The sequence below is a fragment of the Mustela nivalis genome (assembly GCF_964662115.1).
Source record: "Mustela nivalis genome assembly, chromosome: 15".
Lineage (NCBI taxonomy): Eukaryota > Metazoa > Chordata > Mammalia > Carnivora > Mustelidae > Mustela > Mustela nivalis.
The window spans coordinates 88947910-88973694 of record NC_139034.1 but is presented as its reverse complement, the minus strand read 5'-3'; the positions used below and the strand labels follow the sequence as shown (position 1 = coordinate 88973694).

The window sequence follows — 25785 nt, the reverse complement described above, 5'->3', positions numbered from 1 at the left end:
GGGGGAGGTCTGGGCACCCCACACTGCCTGCAGCCCGCTCTCACCCCACGGCCTATCCGGGCCACGCTCTCGGCGCGCGCAGTGCAGACGGCTGTCCTCGCCCCTCTCCTCCCCGCCGGCATGCACCCTGAGGTCGTCGTGCTGACCTGTGTGCAGCTGAGCATTCCACGGATGTGGAAGGTTCCACTCAGTGACTTCTAGAAAGAATTCTTGCCTCACTTCAAAGCGGCGTTTATTCTGGGGACAACACGGATGGCACGGTGCCTTCGGGCCCTGGCAATCGGGGTCCAAGGCCCAGACTGTAGCCTAACAGCCCTGAGTCTCACTGCCCTAAAATGCCAAAGTTGTGAATGAGAACAGTGTCCCGGAAAATATACAGAATTGGTTCATTAAAAAGTCATGAGTCTGAGCTAAAATGGCTCTATTCCCTCTGAATCTTCGGTTACTTGTTTTGTTAAAAAACTCTGAATCATCCTAAAGAAAATAAGGCGGAACAACTGCAGGAGCATTTTCTTCTTCTTCTTCCCAAAGAAACCTCAAATTTGGCTACACTTTCCCTCCTTCAGAGGGAAAACCCAGATGAAACAACCCGTGAGATTCTAGGTCTCTGTGTACAAAACCCACTATTTTCATCAGGCTGTGACTTCGCTGTTTGGGAAAAGACTTCTGTGGCATGTCACCGTGACCTAACCGCAGAGAGGGGGCCCCGGGAGCAGGGGTCACGGACCCGCTGCACAGACTGCCGAGGCCTCCTGGTTCTGGCCATGCGTCAGGCTGGTCTGGAGGGCTTGCCGCTGCCCGGGTACTCAGGCCCCCCGGCGAGTCAGCCCTCAGAAGCCCGGCGGTGGGACAGGCGACCCAGCAGGCGTGGGTGTGCTGCCAGGCCAAGACGGGCCAAGTGTCCCCCACCCGGACACTGCCGCGGTCCTCACGCCAGCAGCACAGTTGGTCAGAAGCCCCTGGGCCCAGCGGGTCTCCACCAGGTGAGCAGGGGCTGGCGTGCTTTCCCTTCCAGAAAGAACCTCTAGACTGTATGCCTGTCAGTTCCTCATAGACACAAGGTAGTCCTGAAGGGCCCCAGCCTGACCCCAACAACAGATCTCGGAGGACAGCAGCCTCCTCACCTCCACAAAACATCAGGAGTGACGGCAGGTAAAGACAAGGACCCTGGGAACCCTCACGTCTAGAACAGAGCTCCTGGCCCCTTTTGCACGGGGCATCTTCCGTGTCAGACGTGCTCCCCAGCAAGTGACGACCCGCAGGAGCGATGGCGGTGGGAGCCCCCGGCCACCGCCCCCATCAGCTCAGACCAGGACCATCTCGGGCACAGAGCCGGGGTCAGACCTGCCCTGCACGCCTCACATCTCTGCCCCTGAAGGAAGTGAAAGGAACAGAGAACTGCTTCTCCTGCAGGGAAGCCCTTGACCTTGGTCGGTATCAGGACGGAGAAGGACATGGCCAAGGGCATCCGAGAGGAGGGGCAGCGAGACGTCTGATAGCCGCTGTGTTTGGACAGCAAGGTGTGACCAGCAACGCCTGCTGCGTTCCCTGGAGCCTGTCTCCACAGCACCTTGACCTCTGGGGGAGGAGACTATAAAACCCAGAGGCGGCCCCTCTCCTCCCGGGCTGGGTGAGGGCAGCACCCCGGTTCTACAGGATGGCAGCACTGCAGGAGAAAAAGTCATGCAGCCAGCGGATGGAGGAGTTCCAGCGCTACTGCTGGAACCCAGACACGGGGCAGATGCTGGGCCGGACACTGTCCCGGTGGGGTACGTCCCGGCCAAGGGGTGTGGGATGGCGGGGGACACCGCAGGACAGTGGGGACAGCAGAGACGGTGGGGGACGGCGGGGGATGGCAGGGTACAGAGAGGGACGGCACGGGCGGTGGGGATGACCGGGGGTGGGGGGTGCGGCTGGTGACAGCGGGGACGGCAGACAGAGCGGGGGACGGTGGGGCGGTGCTCTGAGGACATGCACAGGACCACCCACCAACAGTCCAGGCGCCCAGGACCCAGGCCCTGCCAGGGCTTCTGGCCCGGCCGCCCCTCCCTCACCAGATGACCCCAAAAGGCCATTTCATCTCTAATTCCCACGGACAGCAGACATCTACAAAGTGCGAACATCTGAGGGACAGCCCCAAAGGTTCAGCCTTAGATTTGAGAAAAGCAATTTTAAAGCTATGTTCCTAAAGCTTATGATTTTAAAGGGCCTTTAAGTTAAGGGGTACAGAGCATCTCCTGGGTGAGAACGTTCTGGAACTTGACGAAAGTGATGGCGGACAGCACTGTGTGTGAAGGCGCTACAAATACCACTGATTCTTCATTCTGACGGAGAAGCAGTGTCACCTGGGTCACAGGCCTCCTCCCTCTCCCCACAGTGTGGATCAGCCTCTATTACGTGGGTTTCTACGTGGTGATGACCGGAATCTTCGCCCTGTGCATTTACACGCTGATGTGCACGCTCGACCCATACACACCCGACTACCAAGACCAGCTAAAGTCACCAGGTAACAGGGCCTGTGGCTGGCGCCGGGGCACCAGGACCCCACGCGTCAGGGCAATGCTGGGTCCCTCCAGAATGAACGCCGGGGGGCAGCCTGGAGGGGCCTCTCCTGCTGGTGGCCCCAAGGTTCTGGAGGGGCACACCCGGGTACAGACAGCCCCTCAGCTTCTTTTGAAGATGGTGACCCCATACTATAGTCTGACTTGGTTTAGTTTTTTTTTTTTTTTTTTAAGATTTATTTGTTTATTTGACAGAGATCACCAGTAGGCAGAGAGGCAGGCAGAGAGAGAGGAGGAAGCAGGCTCCCTGCTGAGCAGAGAGCCTGATGCGGGACTCGATCCCAGGACCCTGAGATCATGACCTGAGCCGAAGGCGGAGGCTTAACCCACTGAGCCACCCAGGTGCCCCTGACTTGGTTTAGTCTTAATTATTAGAACAGATTTGGTGCGGAGACGGTCTTTACCTCACTCACCTGCTATGCGGATGACACACAGGACACGTCTGGGAAGGCGGACGAGACAGCAGGGAGGGGATGGAGAGTCTGTGGGGAGGAAAGGACACGCCTCAACACGGACGCTTCCCCTCCGGGAGGACCACTTCCAGGACCACAGGCTCTTCAGAACACGCATTTCTCGAAGAGCGGCCCGTCCGAGGGCAGAGGCCCGGCACGAAGGCCGAGCAGGCGCTCCCCCGAGTCGGGCCCGAGGAGAGGAGGTCACTGGTGGCAACAGGACTCCAAGGCCTGGGGCAGAGAGGCGGCACTCCAGGCCCTGGAGAAGGCGGCTTAGCCCAGCTGTCTGCACAAACCGAACGAGAACGGGCAGGCGCGAGCTGCGGTGGGGGACGGGCCGCGGAATCCAGGAAGAAACACGCTCTGCAGCAGTTACCCGGGCGCTCGCCCCTGCGCGTCCTGGACGCGTCCGGAGGGAGCAAGGACCACAGCGGCGCCGCCGCGGCCCCGCACTCCCCCAGGAGAGGCCAGAATGCGCGTCTCTCGGAGGTGGCAGGCGCGGGCCCGGAGCCCGGGTAGACGTGTCTCCCTTGGCCGGTCCAGCTCTTCTGCTGGGCTTTCCTGTGAACCCCTTGATCAGTGATCACACACCCCAGTGCCTTGTTGGAGGTCATTTCTAGGGACAACCAACGGATAGCCTTGAGGGTTTCACCTGGTTTAAGAGCAGAACACACCACGTTACAAACCTCCAGATACACTGTAACGTGACCTGTCCAAAGCCCAGTGGGTGGGAGGGCCCCGGGAGGCAGAGAGAGGGCGACAACTGCCCCTGACGCGGTGAGCAAGCCGCGAGCCCACGGGGAGGGGCCGCGGCGGTGCACGCGTGGGGCAGGCGCTTGTGAGCGGCGGAGCGGCGGCCGCTCTCTCCTCGGTCAGATTCCTTCCAGCCACGCGCAGCTGCTACTCCCACAGCATCCGCGGAACGAGAGCGCGCTGGCTGGCTGTTTAGAAAGTCCCGTCAACGGGACTGGCTTCCTGAGCTGTGGAACGTGCACATGGCCAAACACGATGGTCCTGTGGACGGGAGGACTGAGCCTGACGAGGCGCTGGGAAATGGAAGTCAAGTAGGACCCGAGCGCGAGGACCCCGTCTACCAAATTTGTGACTCCGGTTTGCGCGTCTTCATGTGAACACAAGCGAGGCTACCCAGCAGCCGAGCAACGGTCCCGACGCCACACGTGCGCTCCTTTTCTCGTACGGTTTACACGGCGTCTGAGTGCTCTCAGACATGCCCGAAACCAGTGAAGTGTCAAATGTTAATTCTGGCGACGCGGTTCGGTTCCCGGGAGGGCGGGTCCCTGCTGAGCTCCTGCTGCGGGACACTTGGCCGCAGCCTCCTTGCCCAGGGGCCCTTGAGGACCCAGGACTGGCCAGGACCACGGCAGCCCACGCCTGGCCACCGGGCCGGGCCATTTCCGCAGCATTTCCGGGGCTGGGATGTGACCAGCACTTTGGGGGGAACGGAGTAGGATGTGTGGTGCTCTCCCTCCAGGGGTGACCTTGAGGCCAGATGTCTACGGGGAGAAAGGCCTGGACATTTCCTACAACGTCTCTGACAACAGGACCTGGGCGCACCTCGTGCACACGCTCCACGACTTCCTGGCAGGTGACGTTTAAAACGCTCCCACCTCTGCTCCTCCCTCTTCTAAGACCATCTCAGGGAGGGTACGGGCTTCCCCACCCTCCCGCCAGCGGCACCACACCAGGCGGCTGTGGCTGGAGGTCGGCGCCCACAGGCTCATCTGTCCCGGCAGGCTACTCGCCAGCTGCCCAGGAGGACAGCGTCAACTGCACCTCCGAGAAGTACTTCTTCCAGGAAAGCTTCCCGGCCCCAAACCACACCAAGTTCTCCTGCAAGTTCACGGCAGACATGCTGCAAAACTGCTCAGGTCTGACGGACCCCAACTTCGGCTTCGCGGAAGGAAAGCCGTGCTTCATCATTAAGATGAACAGGGTGAGCACACGGCGGGGCTACAGACCCCAGACCCAGCCGTGGCCTGGAGGGGCCTGGGTGCCCGGCCCTCGTGTGACCCCATGCACCCCAGCACAGGGACCAGGCTGGTAGGGCTGGGACACGCGCCGCAGCCCCTCCTACCCTGTTCCTCCGCTAGGCATGCTAGGCCCATCGTGCTGGCTTGGGATCTGACCAAGCCGGTCGGGGCTGCTGAGGGCGGCCGCGTGCACACACAGCTCGCCAGCAGCCGGGCCACGTCCGGTGCCACGAGAATGGCTGGGAGCCAAGTCGAGCACCAGCTCCCCATCTGGGCCAGGGACCCTCTACGGGGCACGAGGGAGGCTGCACGGCGGTGCCAGCGAACCACAGGGCGGCATGGTCCCTCCAGCCATGGAGGCCACTGGAAGCCAACAGGGCAAGAGGGCCGGGGGTCTCTGCTCCCCGTCGGCCAGCAGGCATGCGGCACAATTAAACTTCCTTCCTGAGACACCTGGGGAAGCATCTGGAAGACACCCTCCAGGGTCCCCGCCCGGTCGCGACGCTGCTGGCGGAGGGAGCCATGCGCACCAGGGCAGAACTGTGGGGAGGGCGCAGGCGCACGCACGGCCGGGACGCGGGAGGCCGAGAGCCTGCACGGGGCAGCACAGGCAGGCACCCAGGGGACCCGTCACAGGCACCGTGGAGCGGCAGAGTGCGCCAGCCACGGCTCGGACCCCCCCGTCCAGCGCTGCCGTGTGCCGGCAGCCGAGACCACCGCGTGGGGCAGGTTCTGGCCACTCGGACCGGCCGCTTGTGCACGCAGCTGGCAGGAGCCACACGGACGCCTTTTCCTTCCAGATCGTGAACTTCCTGCCCAGCAACGGCACAGCGCCCAGGGCGGACTGCGCCCTCCTGGTGAGTGTGTGGTCTCGCCAGAGCCAGTCGCCCCCGGATCCCCGCGGGCCCTGGCTCCCGGCGGCCGCCCAAAGTCGCGTGCCCCACCCCCGCCCCGAGCAGCACTGCAGGGACTAAAACCCGTGGGGAAAGCGATCTCCGTCACCGTCCGGCCCAGGACGCATCTGGGACAGCGTCCGCACTCACACCGCTCGGAGTGTTTGGTGCCAGTTTGGAAAAACCCACTAAGACTCAGCAGTAATTCCCTCCAGTTTTTCTCAAAACCGGTTTTAAAGCACGAGCCCCCCAAAACAAGCATGTCTCCACTGAGTCTCTTCCGAGGCTGGTCTTCCCCCCCGGGGGCTCCGCAGCGCCCAACCCCCCGCGCCTGCCTCGCTGTGGGGTGAGGCTGTGTCTCCTGGGACCGCCCACAAGTGCTGACCTGAGCTTTGAACAGACACAAGGTGTCCTCTGTCCATGTGCTGCCGAGCTCCGGCCACCTGCCGGGCAGCTCACACACGCAGACGCACGCACACAGGCAGACGCATGCACGCAGACACACATGCACACACAGGCAGACGCCCGGAGCCTGCTTCACTGAGGCACCGGCCTCTCCGCCCCCAGGACCCGCACGAGGACGCCCGGCCCCTCCAGGTGGAGTACTACCCGCCCAACGGCACCTTCAGCCTCCACTACTTCCCCTACTACGGCAGGAAGGCGCAGGTAGGCCGCGTCTCGGTTCTCCGACAACCGCCGCACACGTGTCGCAGACTGAAGGGCCGAGGAAGGCCCGCGACACTCCCGTTACACCGGGGACCAGGGGGACCGTGCGGCCCTCTGGGCGTCTCCCTACCTGAAAACACAGCTCCCGTGCGAAACCCCAGTACCGAACCTAACGGTTCCAGGTTCCCAGAGTTTCCGAATCCTTTCAGACAACCATACATCCATGTTAAAGCACAGCCTTCAAATCTCCCAATTTTTCTTATTTTTATGGTAATTTTCATCCCATATAATTTGCACTTGACGCATCCCTGGTGTTATCCCCCGAGCCCAGATGGGGATCCTCGTCCCTCGGGGGGACCGCGCGTCTCCACGCGGGCCCTGCGCGGGCCGAGCAGGCAGGCCCCGGCTCTGCCCCCGACCGGCTCCCGTCGAGCCGCTCCTCATGAGGTCCTCCTCCGTCTTCCCGCACGGGCTCCAGCCCCACTACAGCAACCCTCTGGTCGCCGCCAAGCTGCTCAATGTCCCCAGAAACACGGAGGTCCTCGTCGTGTGCAAGATCCTGGCCGACCATGTGACCTTCGACAACCCCCACGACCCCTATGAAGGGAAAGTGGAGTTCAAGCTCAACATTCTGCAGTAGGGGGAGGCCGGCCTGCCCCGCGGGCCCCTGCTGCCCCCTACCAGGCCTCCACCGCTCCGCAGCCCGCCCAGGGAACGGCCGGCAGGCCCCTGTGCCCCAAGCACCTCGGGCAGAGTCCGCGGCCTCGCTCCCTCCTTTCCCTTCGACCCCGAGTCCGGAGCTGCGGTAACAACCCAGGCCAGCGTGGTAACTGCGAGGCAGCAGCTGCCCGACCACCGGGCCCCGAGGACAGCTCAGACGGACGGCACGTTCCTCACCGCAGTGCCGGCACCGTGTCGCACAGACACGGCTCGCGCCCCCAGAGAACAGGACGTACGACGAAAATGGGCATCCTGAAGTTTGCTCCTACAGAACGGAATTCCTAAACTGTAAAAATCAAACATTAAAGTCACTCTTACTCGGGCTAAAGCAATCATGTCTTTTCTGATAAGGGGAACACGTAACAACAAAATCCCTTTCTCTTTGGAAATCTTTTCAAGTTTCACCCCCCCACCCCCATCCGGGAAATTCGGACGAGACCACAGCAGGGCTATCCCCAGGAGCCCGCCCACCCGCAGGAGGTGAGCAGGGGGCAAGAGGGTGTCACGTGGGCTGCGCCCCACGGGAAGCCACGGACACGAGCCCGCCCTCCAACACCCAGGGACGCGCGGGCGGCTCACTCCAGGTCCTGCACCAAAGCCCGGGACGAGAGCGTCTGATCAAACCAACACACTCTCCCGGAGAGCCCCTGCCCCCAGCCACCGCATGACCTGGTGTCCTGACCCACGCAAGCACCAGGTGCCATGTCACCTCCCAGAGCGACACAGTCCCTCACAGCTGAGGGTGGGAGCCTGTCGGACCCCAAGGACAGGCTCCCTCTGCGAGCGGCCCCGCCCACGCCAGCTCCGCGGGTCCCACAGGGAGGCCACCTTGGGCTCGCGGGCCCACGGCACCTAGTGAGCACGGAGCCACCGGGCCACCACCCTCCAGCGCCTGCTGCCCTCAACAGCAGAGGGAGGTCACGACCGGCAAGACCGCAGCGGCCGCCCCTCGCTCCGTGGCACCGCGGATGCCCGGCGCAGGCGACAGTCCTCCACCGTCCACACCCCTTTGCGCTCCTTATTCACCGTACGACCTCGCACCTGAAAGCCAAACCCCCGACCCTGTCTCAACTGCGAGGGCCCAAGAGGGACACGGGGTCGTGCCCGCGGTGCACGGTGGAGGGCGGCTTCGGTGTGTGCCCCAGGCCCCCCGTTCCGGCCTGGTCGCCTGCCCTCGCCCGGAGAGAAGCGAGACCGACACGGGAGACGGAGTGACTTGTGGACAAGAATCTGGAATCAGAGGAGCAGAGAACTTGTTTAAAATGCCCATGCGCGTTTTATTAATAAAAACTAACAGTGCCAAGTTAAACAAGTCAAACAATTAAAGTCTCTTTATATTCCATAAAATATTACAGAAAAGTTTATTTGTGTTTCAATAAAAAGACTACTGTTTAGAACAGGCAGCTGACGGCAACTGTGCGGTTAATGGGTTTTTGTGAATAAATTTTAAAAGGGACTACTGCCTGTCCTGAAATTCCTTTTTCTTCTTATAAAAAAAGAACTATTAAAAATGACTGACAAATTCTGAGTTAAAAAACTGTTAGAACATTCTCTCTATTTAATGTCGACTTCATCACAGATCACAGGAGGTGCCACGAAACAAAGACGACGTTTGTTTCAGTTCGTGTCCTCAGATGACAGACGCGCTGGCCTGTGAACAACGACCCCAGAGTCACGCCCGCCTGGGAGAAATCAGGCGGCCTCCCCAGCGGCACGCGTGCCCGAGCCTCCTGCCGCAGTTGCCGCCGCACCAGCAACGGCAGGAGACTCTGACCGAACGAACAAAAACAGAAACAGAACTTCGCGATTTGCTGCAACGTAGAGAAAAGTATAAACTGGACGGAATCACAGTCAATATAATTTAAGGGAAAATAGTCACGATACAGCTGATGGCGCCAAACAGGAAAAGCAGAGCCGCCGTGCGCCGGCCCCCCGATGCCCCGGGATGGGCGGGCATCGGCAGGGGCCGCACGCCCCAGCAGACACGCGGCAGCCCCACGGCGCACCGGTGCGGCCCGCCCCGGCGACCCGATTGGCACGCCGGTGCTCCGGCACGCTCGGCAAGGACGGGGAGCAAAGGGAAGGCTGGGTGAGGACAGACAATGGAGACACAACCCTACACAACCCTAGACAGTGGGGAGGGGCCCGGGCAGCCGCTGGCGTGGAGACACCCCACCGCTCACCCCGAGACCCCGCGGGACGCGGCCCTCGCCTGCTCGCTGGAGCCGCATGGCCGGTCAGCAGCTCGCCGCCGGGTGCCGGGGAGGAGGCCAGAAACACACGCCGCAGCAGAAGCAGCCGCTCCCGAAACCAGCGCTCTCGACGCAGACCGCGAGGGCGGGCCGCGGGCAGGCGTCAGTCCTCCTCCTCGTTCTCATTGAAGTCGTCGTCCTCCTCCTCGTCCTCCCCGACGTAGGACACGGGGGTCTCCACCCGGGAGCCGCTGTACTGGGACCCGCTGGAGCTCGTGGCCAGCATGCCGTCCGCACCATTGGTCAGGTCACTGAGGACGAGGCGAGACAAGGCGGTCAGGCAGAGCAGAGAGCCCCACGTCCGCACCAGCGCACCCGGCACCCCCGCGCCCAGCCTCCGAGGCCCCGAACCGAAGCAACACCGGCTGCCGCGGGATCGGTGATTACGTCACACACAAAACCCCACAAGCCAAAGCTGGAGACCACAGCTCCTTCTTCCAGGCTGTGTACTTGTGACACCCCGGATCTTCAGAGGGGGCGCAGCTTAGGAAAAAGGGGCCCCAGGAAAGGACAAGGAATCCTCCAAAGCAAGGCTCCCAGCCAGGAGCGTGTGGGAAGCACCCAGCAAGGTGTGTAGGCGTGTGTGTGCACGTGTGGTCTGTGTACGCGTATGCCTGTGCGCGTGTGTGCGCATGTTGTTAAAGTGTGCCGTGTGCGTGACTATGCACGTGCTGTGTGCACATACGTGTGCAGGTGTGGGGTCTGTGCATGTGGCCACGTGGTGTGGTTTGCACACACATGCCAATGACACCCTCCGCTCCCCTGGAGCCAGTGCCGAGCCCAGGAAGCTGAGCTGTGACAGGTGAGTCTCATCCAGACACTCTGCGAGAAGCCACAGCGGTCCACCAGCCCAGGAAACGGCTCTCGCTAAAAGGCAGCAAGGTTGGCAGGGCAGAGCCCAGGGGTCTGGGGGTCAGGGCTGCAGGGCCGGTGCCTCTGGGAAGCAGGGCTGCTCAGCCCTACACCCTGGTCCTCGGATGGGCATCTGGAACCTGTCGATGTTGCTGCTGTGCCCATGGGAGTCTCAACAGGGGACATCTAACCTCTCTGCTATCACGACTGGGGGGCCACTGGCATCTGAGCCCCAGGGTACACATGACAGCCAGCTGGCCCCTGTGTCAACAGCACCTCAGGCAAGGTCCTGGCCTACAGCAGAGAGATTCTCGGCTGGGATCCTGAGCAAAGACCTCTGGGCTCAGGTACCTCCCAGCACCTGGCACAGAGGCCCAGACACTGACTGTCAGACAGCATCCTGGGGCCCCTGTGCTGACAGCCGTCACCCACAAAGTGCACGTGTCCCCCGTGTGTAACCTGCTCACAGAGTCGTCCTCAGAAGTCATGGGGATTTCTCGGTATTTGAGCAGCAAAAAAACGTATTCTAAGAAACGTCAGATGTTAAAGGGATGCGAGTCGAGAACTTCAAGTTCAACAGAGACTCCAGGCAGGCACCTCCCACAAGCACACAGGGTCTCGGGTCGCCCAGAAGCCTCAGGCTCTGCTACTCCACTGTAAGGGCCCAGCCGCTGCCTCAACAGGGCAGACCCAGAAGGGCAGAACCGCCTGGGAGACACAGCTCCTCTACACGAGAGAGGGAGTCTGGGGCGTGGGCTCCCGGGCACGGCTCTCACCGGGCATCACAGAGGGAACCCCAGGTGGACAGCACCCACACCTGCCACAGGCCGGAGCTCGGGCACCTAGAAACACTTTTCTTTAACATGCAACCAAATGTATATATCTTAATGCCCTTTAGCATTTAGGAACATCATACAATAAACACTGTTCAACATTCCACTCGTTGACAACGGAACTACGCATCTGTGAAGTCCAGCCTAGCAAGAAAGTCGGAAAAGGCAAATAATTCAGCCATAAAGCCGCTTCAAACTGCATCCAAACTGCCCAAGAACAAAAGAACGCCAGTCTCTGTACTGATTTTTCTTCTGAAATGGTGGTGAATTTACTCGCCTTGTTACAAACCTAGAGTGAGCCTCGAAAACTTGAGCCAATACCTGAATCGCGACTCTGAGAACACCCAGCGCGCAGCACGGCCGACTGACACTGCACACACAGCTGGAGGGCTACCGGGAAAAATGGAGCTGATCTCGGGCCAGACACCCCCCAAAGGACTTCAGGGATGACCCCACGACCAGACCATCTGGCAGCACAGGCCGGGAGCCTCGCCCACATCCCAGAACCCTGCAGCGCGAGCCGGCCACGGCACGCTGTGCCACCCGCTAGCATATCCATCCATTTTGTTGAACCTACAACTGCTCATCCATCTCGTATTTTAAGAAATTAAACATCTATTAACATCTAGAGTTGATATAAGATAACACATATAACATGACATGATAGGAAAGCTAATAAAACCACTGTTCGGTTAATACTTAATACAGAAATTATCTTATCATCTTTAAAAAACCTAAGAAACGATACAATTCTGCTTTGTGGGACAGCCAGATCGAAGGCTCGCACACACTGATGTAAGTAGAACAACTCCTTCAGTAACACAGAAAACATACATCCAATAAACAGTAAAGAGGAGAAAAAGCAGCTCCTGGCAGCCCCGTCGGTGAGGCATCTGCCTTCAGCTCAGGTCACCGTCCCAGGGTCCCCGGTCCCAGGGCAGAGTCCCGTCAAGCCCCTGCTCAGCGGGGAGTCTGCTGCTCCCTCCCCAGCTCATGCGCGCGCGCGCTCTCTCACTCTCTCTCGTTCAAATACATCAAATCTTTAAAAAAAACCAAAACAAAACCAAAAAAAAAAAAAGCAGAGAACACAGCTTTATGCACAGCGTGACCTCAAGTACATTAAGCAGGAACAGAAAACACAGATAAGAAACCCCCGGCCCTCGGGCTGCCTACAGGCGGCTCGGGCAGTTTGGGTCGCGTCACTGCATGCTACTTTTTAAAAAGTCAATCACGTGGGGCGCCTGGGTGGCTCAGTGGTTTGGGCTGCTGCCTTCGGCTCAGGTCATGGTCCCAGGGTCCTGGGATCGAGCCCCACATCGGGCTCCCTGCTCCACAGGGAGCCTGCTTCCCTCTCTCTCTCTCTCTCTGCCTGCCTCTCTGCCTACTTGTGATCTCTGTCAAATAAATAAATAAAATCTTAAAAAAAAAAAAAAGTCAATCACGTGTCACTTGAAGTTTCAGGGGGAAGAAACCATAAGAAAGAGGCTCCTGGTCACCCAGGGTACCGGCTATGGTAGACCTTGGGGCACACAGCCCGAGAGAAGCCCTGCCGGGAGCGGCCGACACCGACAGCACGGCCAGTGGGGAAGTCCCACCCTCGCGCCAGGAGCCAGCAGGAGCCGTGGAGGAGGACGGATTGTCTGCAGGAGAGCAGGGGCTCTGCCCACCCGCTCGGCCCAGAGCCGCGGTCACCTGGCAGAAAGCCGCGTGCCATTCGAGGTCGACACCGACGACGTGACGAACACCCCTCCAAGGGGTCCCTGAGCCATCTCTGAAGGGAAGAAAACAAAGTGAAGGTCACAAGCGAGGCTCGCGCTGCCACAAGACGGGTCCAGGCCAGACAGCTGACCTGCTGGTGGTTTCTCTGCAGGGACGCAGGCCGTCCTCCCAAGAAGGCACCCAGACCTTCATGGACATGATCGCCAATGACCACGCAGCTGTGCCGCGGAACAGACACTGTCAGAAAGTGGAAAGTGGGGCCAAGGGCAGGAGGACCCCTGACGCCCTGGAGACGGCGCACACCAGGAACACGGCCAGTGTCCGCGACCTCTGTGGAGCGCCGGCTGGGAGCTGGTGCGGTCCGATCCAGCCCAGCGGCTCTGGGGGTGGGGGGACCCACACCACAAAGTGGGGCAGCGCCAGCAGCTTCCTCACCACAAAGCACCTGCCCTCTGTGGCCCCGACCCCGCCACTCAGCACAGGAGTCCCCCACACGGCTCCCGAGCAAACTCCTCCTCCCCCCGCGTCAGGAGGAGGCAGCGCGCCTCACTCCTCGGAGTCTTCCATGGGTTCCCCGGCTGCGAAGGCCAACCACCCCCAAAACAGCACGGTCCCCACGGGGGTCCCACCCCCGAATCTACCTGTCCCCACTTCTGGTGCCGAGTGCGAATTCAGCCTCAGCAAAGGCTGGCCGCACGTCCAGACCTGAGGTCCAGCCCACGGCCACCAAGAGAACCGGAGGTGACAGACCTGTCACGTAAGGTTCCAGGGCTTTCGGCACCAGGCTCCTCGCCGTCTTCAGGTCGTCGGCGGAGCAGCTCCCGGACTCCAGCCCGCAGGCCATGCCCATCCGCTTCAGGACCTCTATGTCGTCATGGATCTCAAATGTGTTGTCAAAGTTGAATAGGTACTCGAACCTGGGGGCAAAGTCACCGTCAGAAAAGGCATCACTGGCCGTGTTCATCGCGGCACAGGCCCCAAGCAGAGCCACCCCACTCAGCCAACCTCCCTCAGACCCCCTTTACCCACGTCCTCCAAAACCCATCCACTCAGAAGCGCCAGAGCGTCACAGAGACGCCGCGCGTGGGACGGCCTGCCTCCCCCCGCGCCGGCACGGAACGCCGACCACTCTCCGCACAAGGGTTCGACGGCTGTGCCAGTGACAACCCTGACGGGTCCCAGGTCTTCCTTTCACAAGACAAACGCGAAACCAGGGATGTGAGAAATAAGTCTGTAACTTTGTTGCACCAAATGACAAGTAACGACAGATACTTGTCAGATACGTCTCTGACGAAACGAGCGGACGCGCCGCTGACCGTGACAGCAACACTCTCCACCGACCTGAAGCTCAGCTAGGACCCTGAGTGGGGGGGTAGGCACCTGTCACGGGACCTACTTGTCATTGGAAATGCTACAGTCGATCACGGTCTTCTTGCTGGTGTTGACGATGATGAAGGGCAGGTGGATGACGGAGTTGGGTGGGGGCGGCCGGCTGGCCTGCTGCTCCGCCTGCCGGTTCCTCTGCACCAGATTCTTGAAGGCAATTTGCTAAAAAAGATGAGCCACCAGCATGCTACTCACACCAGCTGCCTTGTCCACGGGCGTCCCTGACAACCGTGCCCAAGCCCACAGGGCAGCAGCAGGGGTCAGGCCCCTCGAGAGCTCAGAGCGATCCGCTGGGGGAGAGAGCGAGCGCACCCGAACATCAAACACCCTAAGGGGAATGGAGGCGGGAGGCAGGTGCTCACGCTAATGGACAGAAACCCCTCGCAGGAGGGTCTCGAGAAGAGCATCCGTGCTGGAGGCTACGTCCTCCTGCTCCTTCCTCATCCAAGAAGGCGGACATTTGGCGGAGCACCCGGTGCCTCCCGGAGTACCTGCCAGCAGCAGGCCCGCCGGCACGGCGCTCTCCCTGGGGAAAGCCTTCCCACTTCGCACCTGCATGCGAACTCCCCTGCGGTAAAGCCAGAAAGCGCCCCTCCCACCGCAGCTGGCCCCCCGGCACCGTGCCCCGAGGGGGACCATGAGGCTTGGTTTCAAGTAGCTCCGTGTGCTGCAGATGCCGCAGAGAACCGAGCAGAAGAGGGACCGCTGCCCCGCGACGTGTGCCTGTACCTCTCCTGAGTCCCTCAACCCCGAGGCCGCTTCCACCCCCCTGGAGCGCTCCCGGTCTGGAAGCCTCCCTAGGGCACAGGGGCTGGCTGCGGTGCCCCGTGGCTGAGCGCACCCAGCGAGGCAAGACACACACCCTTCACCATGGCCTGGGGGTACTGAGCCAGCACATGTCCCAAGCCCCTCGCTGACAGCTCCCCCCACCTTTATCATCTGACAGCGGCCACTAGGCCTGTCCTCAGACCCTGCGACACGTCCCCCCAGGGTCCCAGGGCTCCCCCATGCCCCCGCCACAGGCAACAAACCGCTGCCGAGCCGGGCTCCCTTCCTTGGCCGGCCGCTTCCACAGCGGCTGAACCCCACCCCAGGCCCCGGCCAGATGGCCCCAGCACTGCACGGCCTCAGGCCAGGGACTGGCCACACCCTGCAGCAAGCTCCTGGTGCAATCTGTGTTTTGCTTCCAGCCCTGAATGGGCATCTCCAGATCCCCGCGGAGAAGACGCCCACCCTTGGGGTGTCCTCTGCAGGTGCGGGCACAGAGACACAGGCCTACCGGCCACGCACGCGGACCTCTGCCCCACGGCTGCCACCTCACACCCTGGTCTGGGCTCCGGTCCTCAGAACGCATTCCTGCCCCAGGGAAGCTCTGGGCGCTGCCCTCCAGGCTGCATCCCTCCCACCGTTTCGACTTTGACAAGCAGCACACACGGGCCGTGGGCTTACTGCACACGCACGCTCCCTGTAAGCGTCTACAGCACCCGCACAGAAGCTCAGCGGGCGCGTGTGAAATTGCATTCGAGCTCTCAGTGCAGAGGCCGTCCACGGTGGACACGCGCCCAGGCCGCAGACAGTGCTGAGCCCCACACCTGGGCTCTAGGACCGCTCGTCGCGAGGGCCCGAAGGAGGTGGACGACAGTAACACCCAACAGCTAGGTCACCCGCCCTCCGGCCCCACACGAGGCAGCACGGAACGTGTGCCAGCACGCTGCTCGGAACCTTCTGACGCGTCCGGGCAGCAGATCCAGGGGCACAGGGGACACCGTGGCGGCAGGATGAGGCCAGACCGGCGGGGAGCAGCGCCCGTACCTGCAGGATGAGCTCCTGGAGCTGAGACTGCTTCTGCTTGATCCTTTCAAGCCGCCTCTGCCGCTCCACCTTCAGAACAAGACGGAGGCGTCATGACACAGCCACCAGCACCCCCTAGGGACGAGCTCGCGGAACCCTTCGCCCCAGTCTAACGAGGGGAAGCAGGTGACCTAGAGCCAACCAGGAGCGGGGACGGGACCCACAGGGGTTTCCTCCGCCCCCGCTGGCCCTCTCTCCACCTTCTCTCGTCTTCTGGACGGGACACTCTAAAACTCGAACCCCACCAGCCAGGATTCAGAACTTCCTATGTTGGGGTGCGCTGCCCACTGTGGGCCAGACGCCTCCTCATCGGTGCCCGCAGAGCGCAGACAAGCTGGACGGACGGTGGGCAAGCGGCAGAGCCCTGGTCCGGGCCAGGCACACACGCACAGACCCTGAGCAGGCACCCTCGGGACACACAGCAGCTGTGGGGCAAGCGCACAGGGGCGCGAGGGGAAACGAGCTGGGCCGCGCCACCTCTAGGTTCCGGCACTCCTGAGCCGAGTTGGTGGGCAGGCCGATCCACTTGATCTCTTTCTTCTCCTTCGAGATGATATTCATGGCCATCAGCACGTTCAGGGCATCGTAGACGCGCCGCCGTATGTTCTTTTGGTCGTAAGCCTGCTGGGCACGGAGCATGAGCTTTCCACACCGTCCAGGACACTCCCAGCACATCCCCACTGAGCCCGAGGAACAGGGAGCTGCGCCGGGGAGCCGGCCCGCCGGGAGCCGGGCCCTGCGCACGACCACATCTGGGAGGGGAGGGTGTCGGGCCGCAGACAGGTCCGGAGAATTCTCTCAGGTTGTTCTCTGAACTGTGGGTCTCCCGTTGTTTCAGAGAAACCCAGGGCGGGCCGTGCGACACTGGGGTGTGTGCCCACCGCGCGGCACATACTCACGGACTCGTTTGGTAGGATGTGGTTGTCGGCAGCACTGAACTCTGCGACCAGCTCGTCGGCCACCTCGTTGTAGGACGTGGTCCCCTTCCTCTGCACCTTCTCGCACACCTTCATGGAGAAGTGCCGCAGGCCCTTCCCGTTCTTCTCCCCTTTCCTGTGTCGCTTCCTTAGAAAACACAAAGGAACAGCAGTGCCCTCAGCACCCCCGCACCGGCCGCACGTTCACCCACAAGGCTAGCAAGCTGGGCACGGGCCGAGGCCCCACGCGCAGCCCCGGGGACCCAGCTCGTCTGTAGAGCGCACTGGGCACAGCCATGGGGCCAAGACACCAACGGTTAAGTGGCCAGGCCTCCTATCTGCATCCGCTCCCAGAAAACACGGGGCCTCGCCCAGAAGGGCAGGAGCCGCCAGTGCGTATCTACTGCGTCCTGATATACCAACGCTACTTCTTAAAAAGATGGCCACGGACATAGGAACTGTGGAGATTTTACCGCAAATTTAAGAACTTCTTAAAGAAAATTTGAGCAGGCTGCGAGCCAAGGCTGTATGGAGACCATGACGGCCACGTGGCAGTGGGCACCCGACCCTGAAGACCACAGTGAGCCTCAGAGCACAGGAAACCCAACGGCTCAACTGTTTAAAGCACCACGTCAAGGAAAAGGTGGCTCTGAGTTTCTCACAATGACTCAGGAAATCACGATTTTTGCTTTAGAACCAATACATACGTAAATCCAAAAAGCTTTGTTTTTGTTTTTAAGGAAAGTCACAGAGCTGACCTCTGAGTAAAATTGTTTTCTCACGAGGTTGCTTTACAGGGAAGAAGGGTCCAGGTGACCGTGTGGTGGGACCCTCCCGTGGTGTCAACCAAGGAACGGCAGCCAGAGCTGCCGCGAGGGCCGTCACACGTGCACACTGTCCCCTAGACGCTACTTTCCAGTGCAGACAACGGAAAAAGCGCCCGTCACCGCAGTGCTGAGAAGCCAGCTTCCTCCTCTTCCTCCACCGCAAGCTGCCCCCCTCACAATGCCGCCACCCCCGGACCACAGGGAGCGGCTTCCCTGCAGCCAGACTTCTCCCCCGCGAGGAGAAGTGCGCCCTGACGCCGTCTACCGCGGGCGCGACGGCCGGCCCGCGTGGCCCGGAGAGCCGGGGTTACGATTCTAGGCGATGTGCTCACCCGGCAGACCAAGGTGAGGGGTCTGAAGGCTGGTTCTGTGAGACAAAGTGAGTGTTAGGGGTGTGTGGGCTTCCTACCACCAGAGTGTTGGGCGCTGCAGGTCTCTGAGGCGTACCAATTACCTACAGTCAAAAGAGACAATTCAGAACACAATGAGACATCCCCGCGTGCGCCCTGCCGCTTCACCGCTTCCCATCCGCCACGGGCACCGCCGAGCTCCGCCAGCCACAGGACCGCGAGAACACGGTCACGCGAGCACCACGGCCCACACTGAGAGCCAGACGCCGGCGAGCGGCACTTCTGCGCGGCACGAGCCGTTTCCCTCACCGACTCCCGGGGTCTTCCCGATCCAACAAAAGCACCGGGAACCGTTCCATCCCGGCGAGCCCGCCGGACGGCGACCCCGGGGGAGGCTGTGGTTCGAGAGTCCGCAAAACCAGGCACGTCCCCACTGTTCCCCAGGCCCAAGTTTACTTTCCCTTCTGCTCAGTGATGCGGACGAAGATGAAATCCTCTCTCCCAGGGGGTGCTAAACGCCAAAACACAAACAGGAAAAAGTCCCCACACTTGTGGTGCCCATCGGCCCACCTGCACGTGGGGAACGCGTCCCAGTGGAGGCTTCGCGGGGACCCAGCACCTCGAACGGGGCAGCGCGGGGGCGCAGGGACAACGAGCCACAGACCCACACGCCAGGCCGAGGCAGCTCTGGGGACGGCAGCATGACCCGCACCGCAGGGGACCGAGTCTGAGCACCCGCACCATCTCTTCACCCAAGGAAAGGAGCCTCGTTTGTTTTCAACAAGGACTCAGAATTTGGTGCCACTAATATGCAAATATTCCCGCGAGGGACACACGGACGCTGCGGTGTACCGTCAAGTGACACTCAGCGTCCTCAGGTCTCGTACGTGACTCCACCCCACCAAAGAGCTGATCCAGGAATCGGTTCAGAAACATGACTTCCCAGGTTCTGCACAGCCAAGTGCCCCAGCGAGCCACATCGGGCACTGGGTGCTGGGACAGCCCTTCACAGGGATAGGACACAGCTTCAGGGACTGGCCATGCCCAGGGCCCCTCCTCAGCAGAATGAGTGTGCTGCCTCCTGTGGCCAGGGGACAGCTGACCAGGCACTTGGTCCTAGGTCAGGCCACAGGTCAGGGCCAATGACCACCAACCACAGAAAGAAAACTCTCAATTTCATTCTTTCAATTCACATTCCCAACGATCAAAGTTTCATCACAGTGTTGTCCAAGCTGTATGTCAGCCGCTTCACTCAAAGGCCATGAAGTCAGACAGTAGCTTTCCGGAAAGAGGGACCGAAAAGCAAACAGATCCCCGGGGAGGAGACGCACTGCCCGAACCCTCCGTTTCTGCTCAACGGACACGTACGTTCCGGGGCCTGGGCTCACCGTGGCAAAGGCGCGTTAGCCAAGGCTCAGGGCCGAGGGCTCGGGACATGTGGAAACCGGTCAGTCTGGCACTTACTGAACACGTTTCACAGGGACTGGGTTGGTGATGTTCCCGGGAGAGAGGATTTAGGGCACCAGCACCCACGCAGACAGGCAGGAGAGTCACCAGAGGGCTGCCTGACGTGCGGCCTGGGCCCCCACAGCCAGCAGCCACGCTCTCGCCCTCTCCCTAAGCTGGACCTGTCTGCGCGACTGGCCCAGACAGGGTCAGGGGGCCAGGCACGCCGCAGGCGCTCTGGAACGGCTCCCTGGGTGACAGGGAACTATTTTCTCTCCGCTCCTCTCCCGTCCTAACCGCGCTCCTGGGCACCATGCTCATGGGCACCGACTCCCCGCACCGGGGCGGAAGCCCCTCGCGAGCGCGTGCTGAGCTCACACGCCCCTCAAGGTCACGACAAGCCAGTCCTTCCGGCCTCAACCCTCTGGTGGGCAAGGTCGAGAGACACGGCGACACGTGAGCCGCAGCTCACAGCGCTGGGGCCTGCGCGGGAGGCGCTGCGGACACCAGCTGCCCCGAAACAGGCGGACTCAGCCCAGGGACGTGACTTTCAGGCTGACAGAGTTTAAGGCGCCAAAAGACAAACCTGCGTGTCGACTCTCCGCCCTACACTTACAACCATCCGACTCCTACGACTGAGGAGGTGCACCCGAGCTAGAGCTGCGATGACACGCAGCAGCTAAAAGTAACCCGAGTTGCAGAATAAAACATAGAACGAAATATTTAACTTTATCAAAAAGATGTTTACTAAAAAACCGTGATGAGCCAGATACGGTGCAACCGACAGCTCTGCTCTGAAAAACTTCACGGCAGCTCTGCTGGGAAAGCAGTCACACCCATGCCGGGGCGAAGTGGCAGGCACAAGCACAGCTGCCCCGGGGGTCCCCCAGAAGTGGGAGCTCAGGTCTGGACATGCACAGCTGGGCAGCCAGCATCCTCCTCACAGCGCCACTCGAGGCCCAGCAGGAGGGGCAGCTTCAATCTGACCAGAGCTCCACCAGGAAGAGCCAACGAGCCCCACGGATGATCAGGCAGTGGGGCACCTAGCACGGTCCAGGAGCACAGACCCACCTCAGCCCCCTCCTAGAGGGTGGGCCACAGCAGAGGCATTCCAGTCCCAGCGCCCTGACGGCCTACGGAGCCCTACGCCCACCATGTGCCCTGCAAGGACACCACCCTTGTTTCCCAGGCAGTAACGCCCACGCTGAGGGTCAAGGCCAGGTGCTGCCACCCCCACACCACTCTACGCTCTGGGGCAGACTTGGGGTCAGCGGGACACACGTACCAGGAGGGGACGGTGCCTGGCCTGTGTCTGCAGCAGGCCTGAGCCAGGGGAGTGCACACGCTTCCCAGCCGTGCAAACATCAAGAGGGCACTGCGGAAGGCAGACCACGCACCCCAACCTCCGCACCAGAGCTATGGGCCACCGTCCAGAACCGGCGAGCCCGCCTGCCCGGGCCCCTTACCACTTGCTGTGCAATGTTGACATTGGACTGTCCGAATGTTTTTGGCAACAGCTGCTTCCCCAGCGTGCTCACTGTGGAGGGGTGGACAGCTACCAAGGACACCACGCCTGCAACGCAAGGAGGCAACAGGTTAGTTCCCTTCTGCAGTAAGGCTGAATGGGTAGTTGTAGGACAGTGATGCCTCTAACTGGACATTCATCGTTCACCCACCTTAGGGCTGTGGGTCAGCTGCAAACACGTCTAAGCCTAAAGCTGTCCGCATGGCCACAATCACCGGCTCATCCACCCACCAGCCCCTCCGGCTGCTTCCATGTCCAGGGGGCAGGGGTGCACGGGCCCAGGTGTCTCACCAACCTGCCCCGAGCCCCTGGGGGCTGCCTGCCTGCCTACAGAATGTTCTGGCGGGACCGCAGAGTCTGGGGAGAGCAGCAGTACTGTGGCAATTAGAGTCTCCTAAATGCTCCAGCATTTCTGTATTGCGAAACGAGTTCAGAAATCCAACACTCCCCAGGGCTCAAGGGCTCAGTCTGCTGAGCATGTGACTCCTGGTTTCGGCTCAGGCCTCTGCGTCGTGGGACTGAGCCCCAGTGCAGAGTCGCCTTGAGATTCTCTCCCCCTCTGCCCCTCCCCAAACCCACCCCTGTGCACGCCCACGCTCTCTCCAGAATAAAGAAATCTAAAGCAATCTAACAGTCTTCTCATCTCCGCTTCCAGGAAGAGAAATGCCTGAGGAAGACACTGCCCACTGAACTCACAGGTGACCTTATCACAGAGCAAAGAGGAAGGACACCCGGGGAACAGAAGAAATACTCATTCCTCCGGGTGTCAGCTAAGAGCTCTGTCCCTGGTGCTGAGCATACAACTGAACAAAAATGGTAAAACAGTTGATTTTACATAATAAAATCAAAGGAAGTAGGAATGATAAAAATTCAAAATAAAGAAACAAAGGCCTTGCCTTGATGGCCTCAAAAGGCAGAGAGAACAAAGGGAGTGTGGGTGGGCCGCGGTGCCGGAGCCTGGGGAAGGCAAGCAGCGTGCGCCCCGCCGTGCCCTCCCAAGAAGGGCCTGAGCGCCCCGGGGAGAAGCTGACCCGGTCACCGCCGCACTGCCCAAGTCACCACGCCTCGCACTCTCGGCTCCTGGAGCGGGCCGGCCTCCCGTGGCCGCACACGGGACCCTGCAGGGGCGCGGGTGGGGAGGGGGGTGTCGAGCTCCACAGACACCAGTGGCATTTCCTCCGCTTCACAGGCTCTGCCTCGTGATGGCCTCCAAATGCGCAAACACCGCCCTCGTCCGCCCGGCCTAGAGGTTCATTTCTGAGCCCTCTGCCGTCCACACATTCCAAAGAACACGCTGCAGGCTTCAGGCCACACCGAGTCTCACCGCTGCACAGACACGCGGCAGGACTTCTCCACAGCACGAGTCCACGGAGCCGGCTGGCCAACAAGCATTAGCATTTTTACCAACGACACCAAAAGATATTTATTTTCTGCAAATATTTGCTTTGAGGGTTTTTAGTTTCCTCTACACACAGAGATCTGTACCTGGAGCAAAAGCAAATTTTTCACAACTGCTTTAGATATGTAAGAGAGGTTTCAGAGGACAAAAAATAAAGTTACTCTATTTTGCACAGAGACTTAAAAGATACCACTTTTCAGATTCACTGACAGGTTAGTAATCAGGTTTCTGGGAACACTGAACCGATTCTCGAAAAACATTGTTATTTCTTTAAATTTGCAACCGACGCCCTGTCAACACCAGCAACAGGCGGTTCTTATGACACCATACCTTAAAGCTCATGTTTTTAAAGATTTTATTTATTTATTTGACAGAGAGAGATCACAAGTAGGCAGAGAGGCAGGCAGAGAGAGAGAGAGAGAGGGAAGCAGGCTGCCTGCTGAGCAGGAGCCTGATGCGGGACTCGATCCCAGGACCCTGAGACCATGACCTGAGCCGAAGGCAGAGGCTTAACCCACGGAGCCACCCCGGCGCCCCAAAGCTCATTTTGCACATCAAGTAAATGGCGTCAGAGCACAGGGGCTGACAGGACGGGGCACTCAGGACGGGGCAGCCTGCAGGCCCCCCACAAGGCCGCCCCACACACACCACCGGGAAGCCCAGCAACGTCCCTCTGTAAGACGCGTGCTTACAGCCCCCAGCTGGGGGAACGAGCAGGAGGGCAGTCTGGGCAGCGGCAGGGCTGGGAGGCAGAGGCAGCCTGGGGTGGGGCCCCTTTCCTGGACGCCCCTGCGTGAGAAACTCTTCCTTGTTCGCTGCGTGAGAAACTCTTCAGTCCGAGGGATCCGCGGGCAGACCATCCTGCTCCGGGACGACCTCAGACGACTACCACCGTTCTCGCCTTGAGGAGCGGAGCTCACTGGCCGTCCCTAGACCCACCCCCTCCCGCCCGCGGCCACCACCAGGGCTTGCAGGCGGCGCTCCGACCGGTTGCGTACCTCTCCACACACACCCCTGAACCGGAGAGGGACAAGCACCGCTTGCGCGGGCTTTGCAGTCTAGACCGTGACAGCCCGCAGCTGTGCTCGCGCCATGCTGGGACCCAAGCACAGGAAGGCCTAACGGCCCCTCTACCGCCGAGCCGCTCCCCCCGACAGCCGGCTGCTGAGCGAACACAGAGGCCCCTGCTCAGACGCTCCGCACAGTCAGGCGAGCCTCCTCCTGCTGAGGCCCCCGGAGTCCACACGTCCAGTCCGTCCCTGAGTCCCGGGGGCCACCTGCATCATGGGCTCCAGCCCAGCACACCCCGAGGGCCATGCTGCAGACACATGTACACGTCTGGGCACACATCCGCACGCACCCCCGCCCTGGCAGACACACACACGCACTAAACGCACAGGCACGCACACGCACACCCCAGCAGACTCTCGCATGCAGGTGCACATATACACAAACATACGCACGCACGCACATGCTCTGGCAACACACACATGCAAACACCAGCAGATGCACACACATGTACACACGCTCATCACACACACGCATATACACCCCAGCACACACGCACACACAGTCCACACCGCGCGCACACACACCCCAGCAGACACACACACATGCACGCACACAGACACGCCCCGGCACATATACAGGCACACACGCGTACACACACTTCCCAGCAGACACACACACGCAGGCACACGCCCCAGCAGCCAGTGTCCCTCTCCCACATTCCTGCCACCTGCCAACTCCGGAGGGCATACCCCTTTTGGTCAATCTCAAGGGTGGGATTTCACATCGGGTTTAATCTGGCCACAGATGTTTAACACCCTCTTCCGACCAAGACTGCCACACACAGCCCACACCCAGGACTCCGGAGATAACACTGCAGTTATGACAGGCAAGACGGTCACAGCCTAGAGAGCTGCTCACTATAGGAATGGGATCATTTGGGGGCGCCTGGGTGGCTCAGTGGGTTAAGCCTCTGCCTTTGGCTCAGGTCATGATCTCAGGGTCCCAGGATCGAGCCACGCATTGGGTTCCCTGCTCAGCAGGGAACGTGCTTCCTCCTCTCTCTCTGCCTGCCTCTCTGCCTACTTGTGATCTTGCTCTCTCTGTGTCAAATAAATAAATAAGATTAAAAAAAAAAAAAAAAGGAATGAGATCATTTGAACCGTAAGATGTACTTAAAGCCCCTTGCTGAGGGAACTGTAACACGGTATTTTCCAATACATCATGAAACGGAGGATTCCTCTCCTGGCAACAAAATGAATTAGGGACATATGTGCTCTGAATTGCTGTAACCACTAACAGAAAAGGGACCCTAAAAACATTATGTAAGCAAATTGATTAATAATCACAACCCATTAGTATCTATAGGTTTTATGATATTTTAAATTACAAAATCAAAATGTTTAATGTTTTCTTGACAACAATTTCAACCACTTTTAAGTTCTGAGAACCTAAAATCTCTTTTTTTTTTAATTATTTTTATTAACGTATGTATTATTTGCCGCGGGGTACAGGTCTGTGAATCTTCAGGCTTACACATTTCACAGAACTCACCATAGCACATGCCCTGCCCAATGTCCATCACCCAGCCACCCTCTCTCTATCCCCCTTACCCCCAGCAACCCTCCGTTTGATTTGTGAGATTGTTTTGTAAGAGTCTCTTATGGTTTGTCTCCCTCCCGATTCCATCTTGCTTCATTTTTTCCTTCCCTGCCCCCCAAACTCCCTACCCTGCCTCTCAAATGCCTTAGATCATATGATAACTGTCTTTCTCTGATGGACTTATTTTGCTCAGCATAATACCCTCTAGTTCCATCCACATCACTGCAAATGGCAAAATTTCATTTCTTTTGGTGGCTGCATAGTATTCCATTGTGTATATGAACCACATCTTCTTGATCCATTCATCTGTGGATGGACATCTAGGTTCTCTCCATAGTTTGGCTGTTGTGGACATTGCTGCTGTGAACATTCAGGTGCATGTGCCCCTTCGGAGCACTGCATTTGTTATCTTTAGGGTAAATACCCAGTAGTGCGATTGCTGGGTCATAGGGTAGCTCTATTATCAACTTTTTGAGGAACCTCCAGAGTGGCTGCACCAGCTTGCATTCCCACCAACAGTGCAGGAGGGTTCCTC

At 59.9% G+C, this 25785-nt stretch overlaps 2 protein-coding genes across 9 annotated transcripts in view; one reads left to right on the top strand and one right to left on the bottom strand.

Moving 5' to 3' along the window:
- Positions 1-1003: 1003 nt before the first annotated feature.
- On the top strand, positions 1004-7605 carry ATP4B (ATPase H+/K+ transporting subunit beta). Its single transcript, XM_082701197.1, has 7 exons — positions 1004-1769; positions 2378-2506; positions 4506-4619; positions 4768-4967; positions 5805-5861; positions 6465-6563; positions 7042-7605. The coding sequence occupies exons 1-7, from the start codon at positions 1658-1660 to the stop codon at positions 7201-7203; spliced, it is 873 nt and encodes a 290-aa protein (XP_082557323.1). The 5' UTR covers positions 1004-1657; the 3' UTR covers positions 7204-7605.
- A 931-nt stretch (positions 7606-8536) lies between these two features.
- TFDP1 (transcription factor Dp-1) overlaps positions 8537-25785 on the bottom strand; it is a 43683-nt gene continuing 26434 nt past the window's right edge. For 4 of the 8 annotated variants that reach the window (XM_082701157.1, XM_082701164.1, XM_082701163.1 and 1 more), the window contains 9 exons: positions 21183-21289; positions 18253-18374; positions 17076-17241; positions 16654-16797; positions 16138-16206; positions 14336-14487; positions 13690-13856; positions 12913-12991; positions 8537-9786 (listed from right to left, as the gene is read on the bottom strand). In XM_082701157.1, the coding sequence (XP_082557283.1) occupies positions 9639-9786; positions 12913-12991; positions 13690-13856; positions 14336-14487; positions 16138-16206; positions 16654-16797; positions 17076-17241; positions 18253-18374; positions 21183-21289 (1154 nt within the window). In that variant the 3' untranslated portion in view covers positions 8537-9638. The remainder of the gene's footprint in view (positions 9787-12912; positions 12992-13689; positions 13857-14335; positions 14488-16137; positions 16207-16653; positions 16798-17075; positions 17242-18252; positions 18375-21182; positions 21290-25785) is intronic. The other 4 variants (XM_082701160.1, XM_082701161.1, XM_082701159.1 and 1 more) reach the window with 1 other exon arrangement.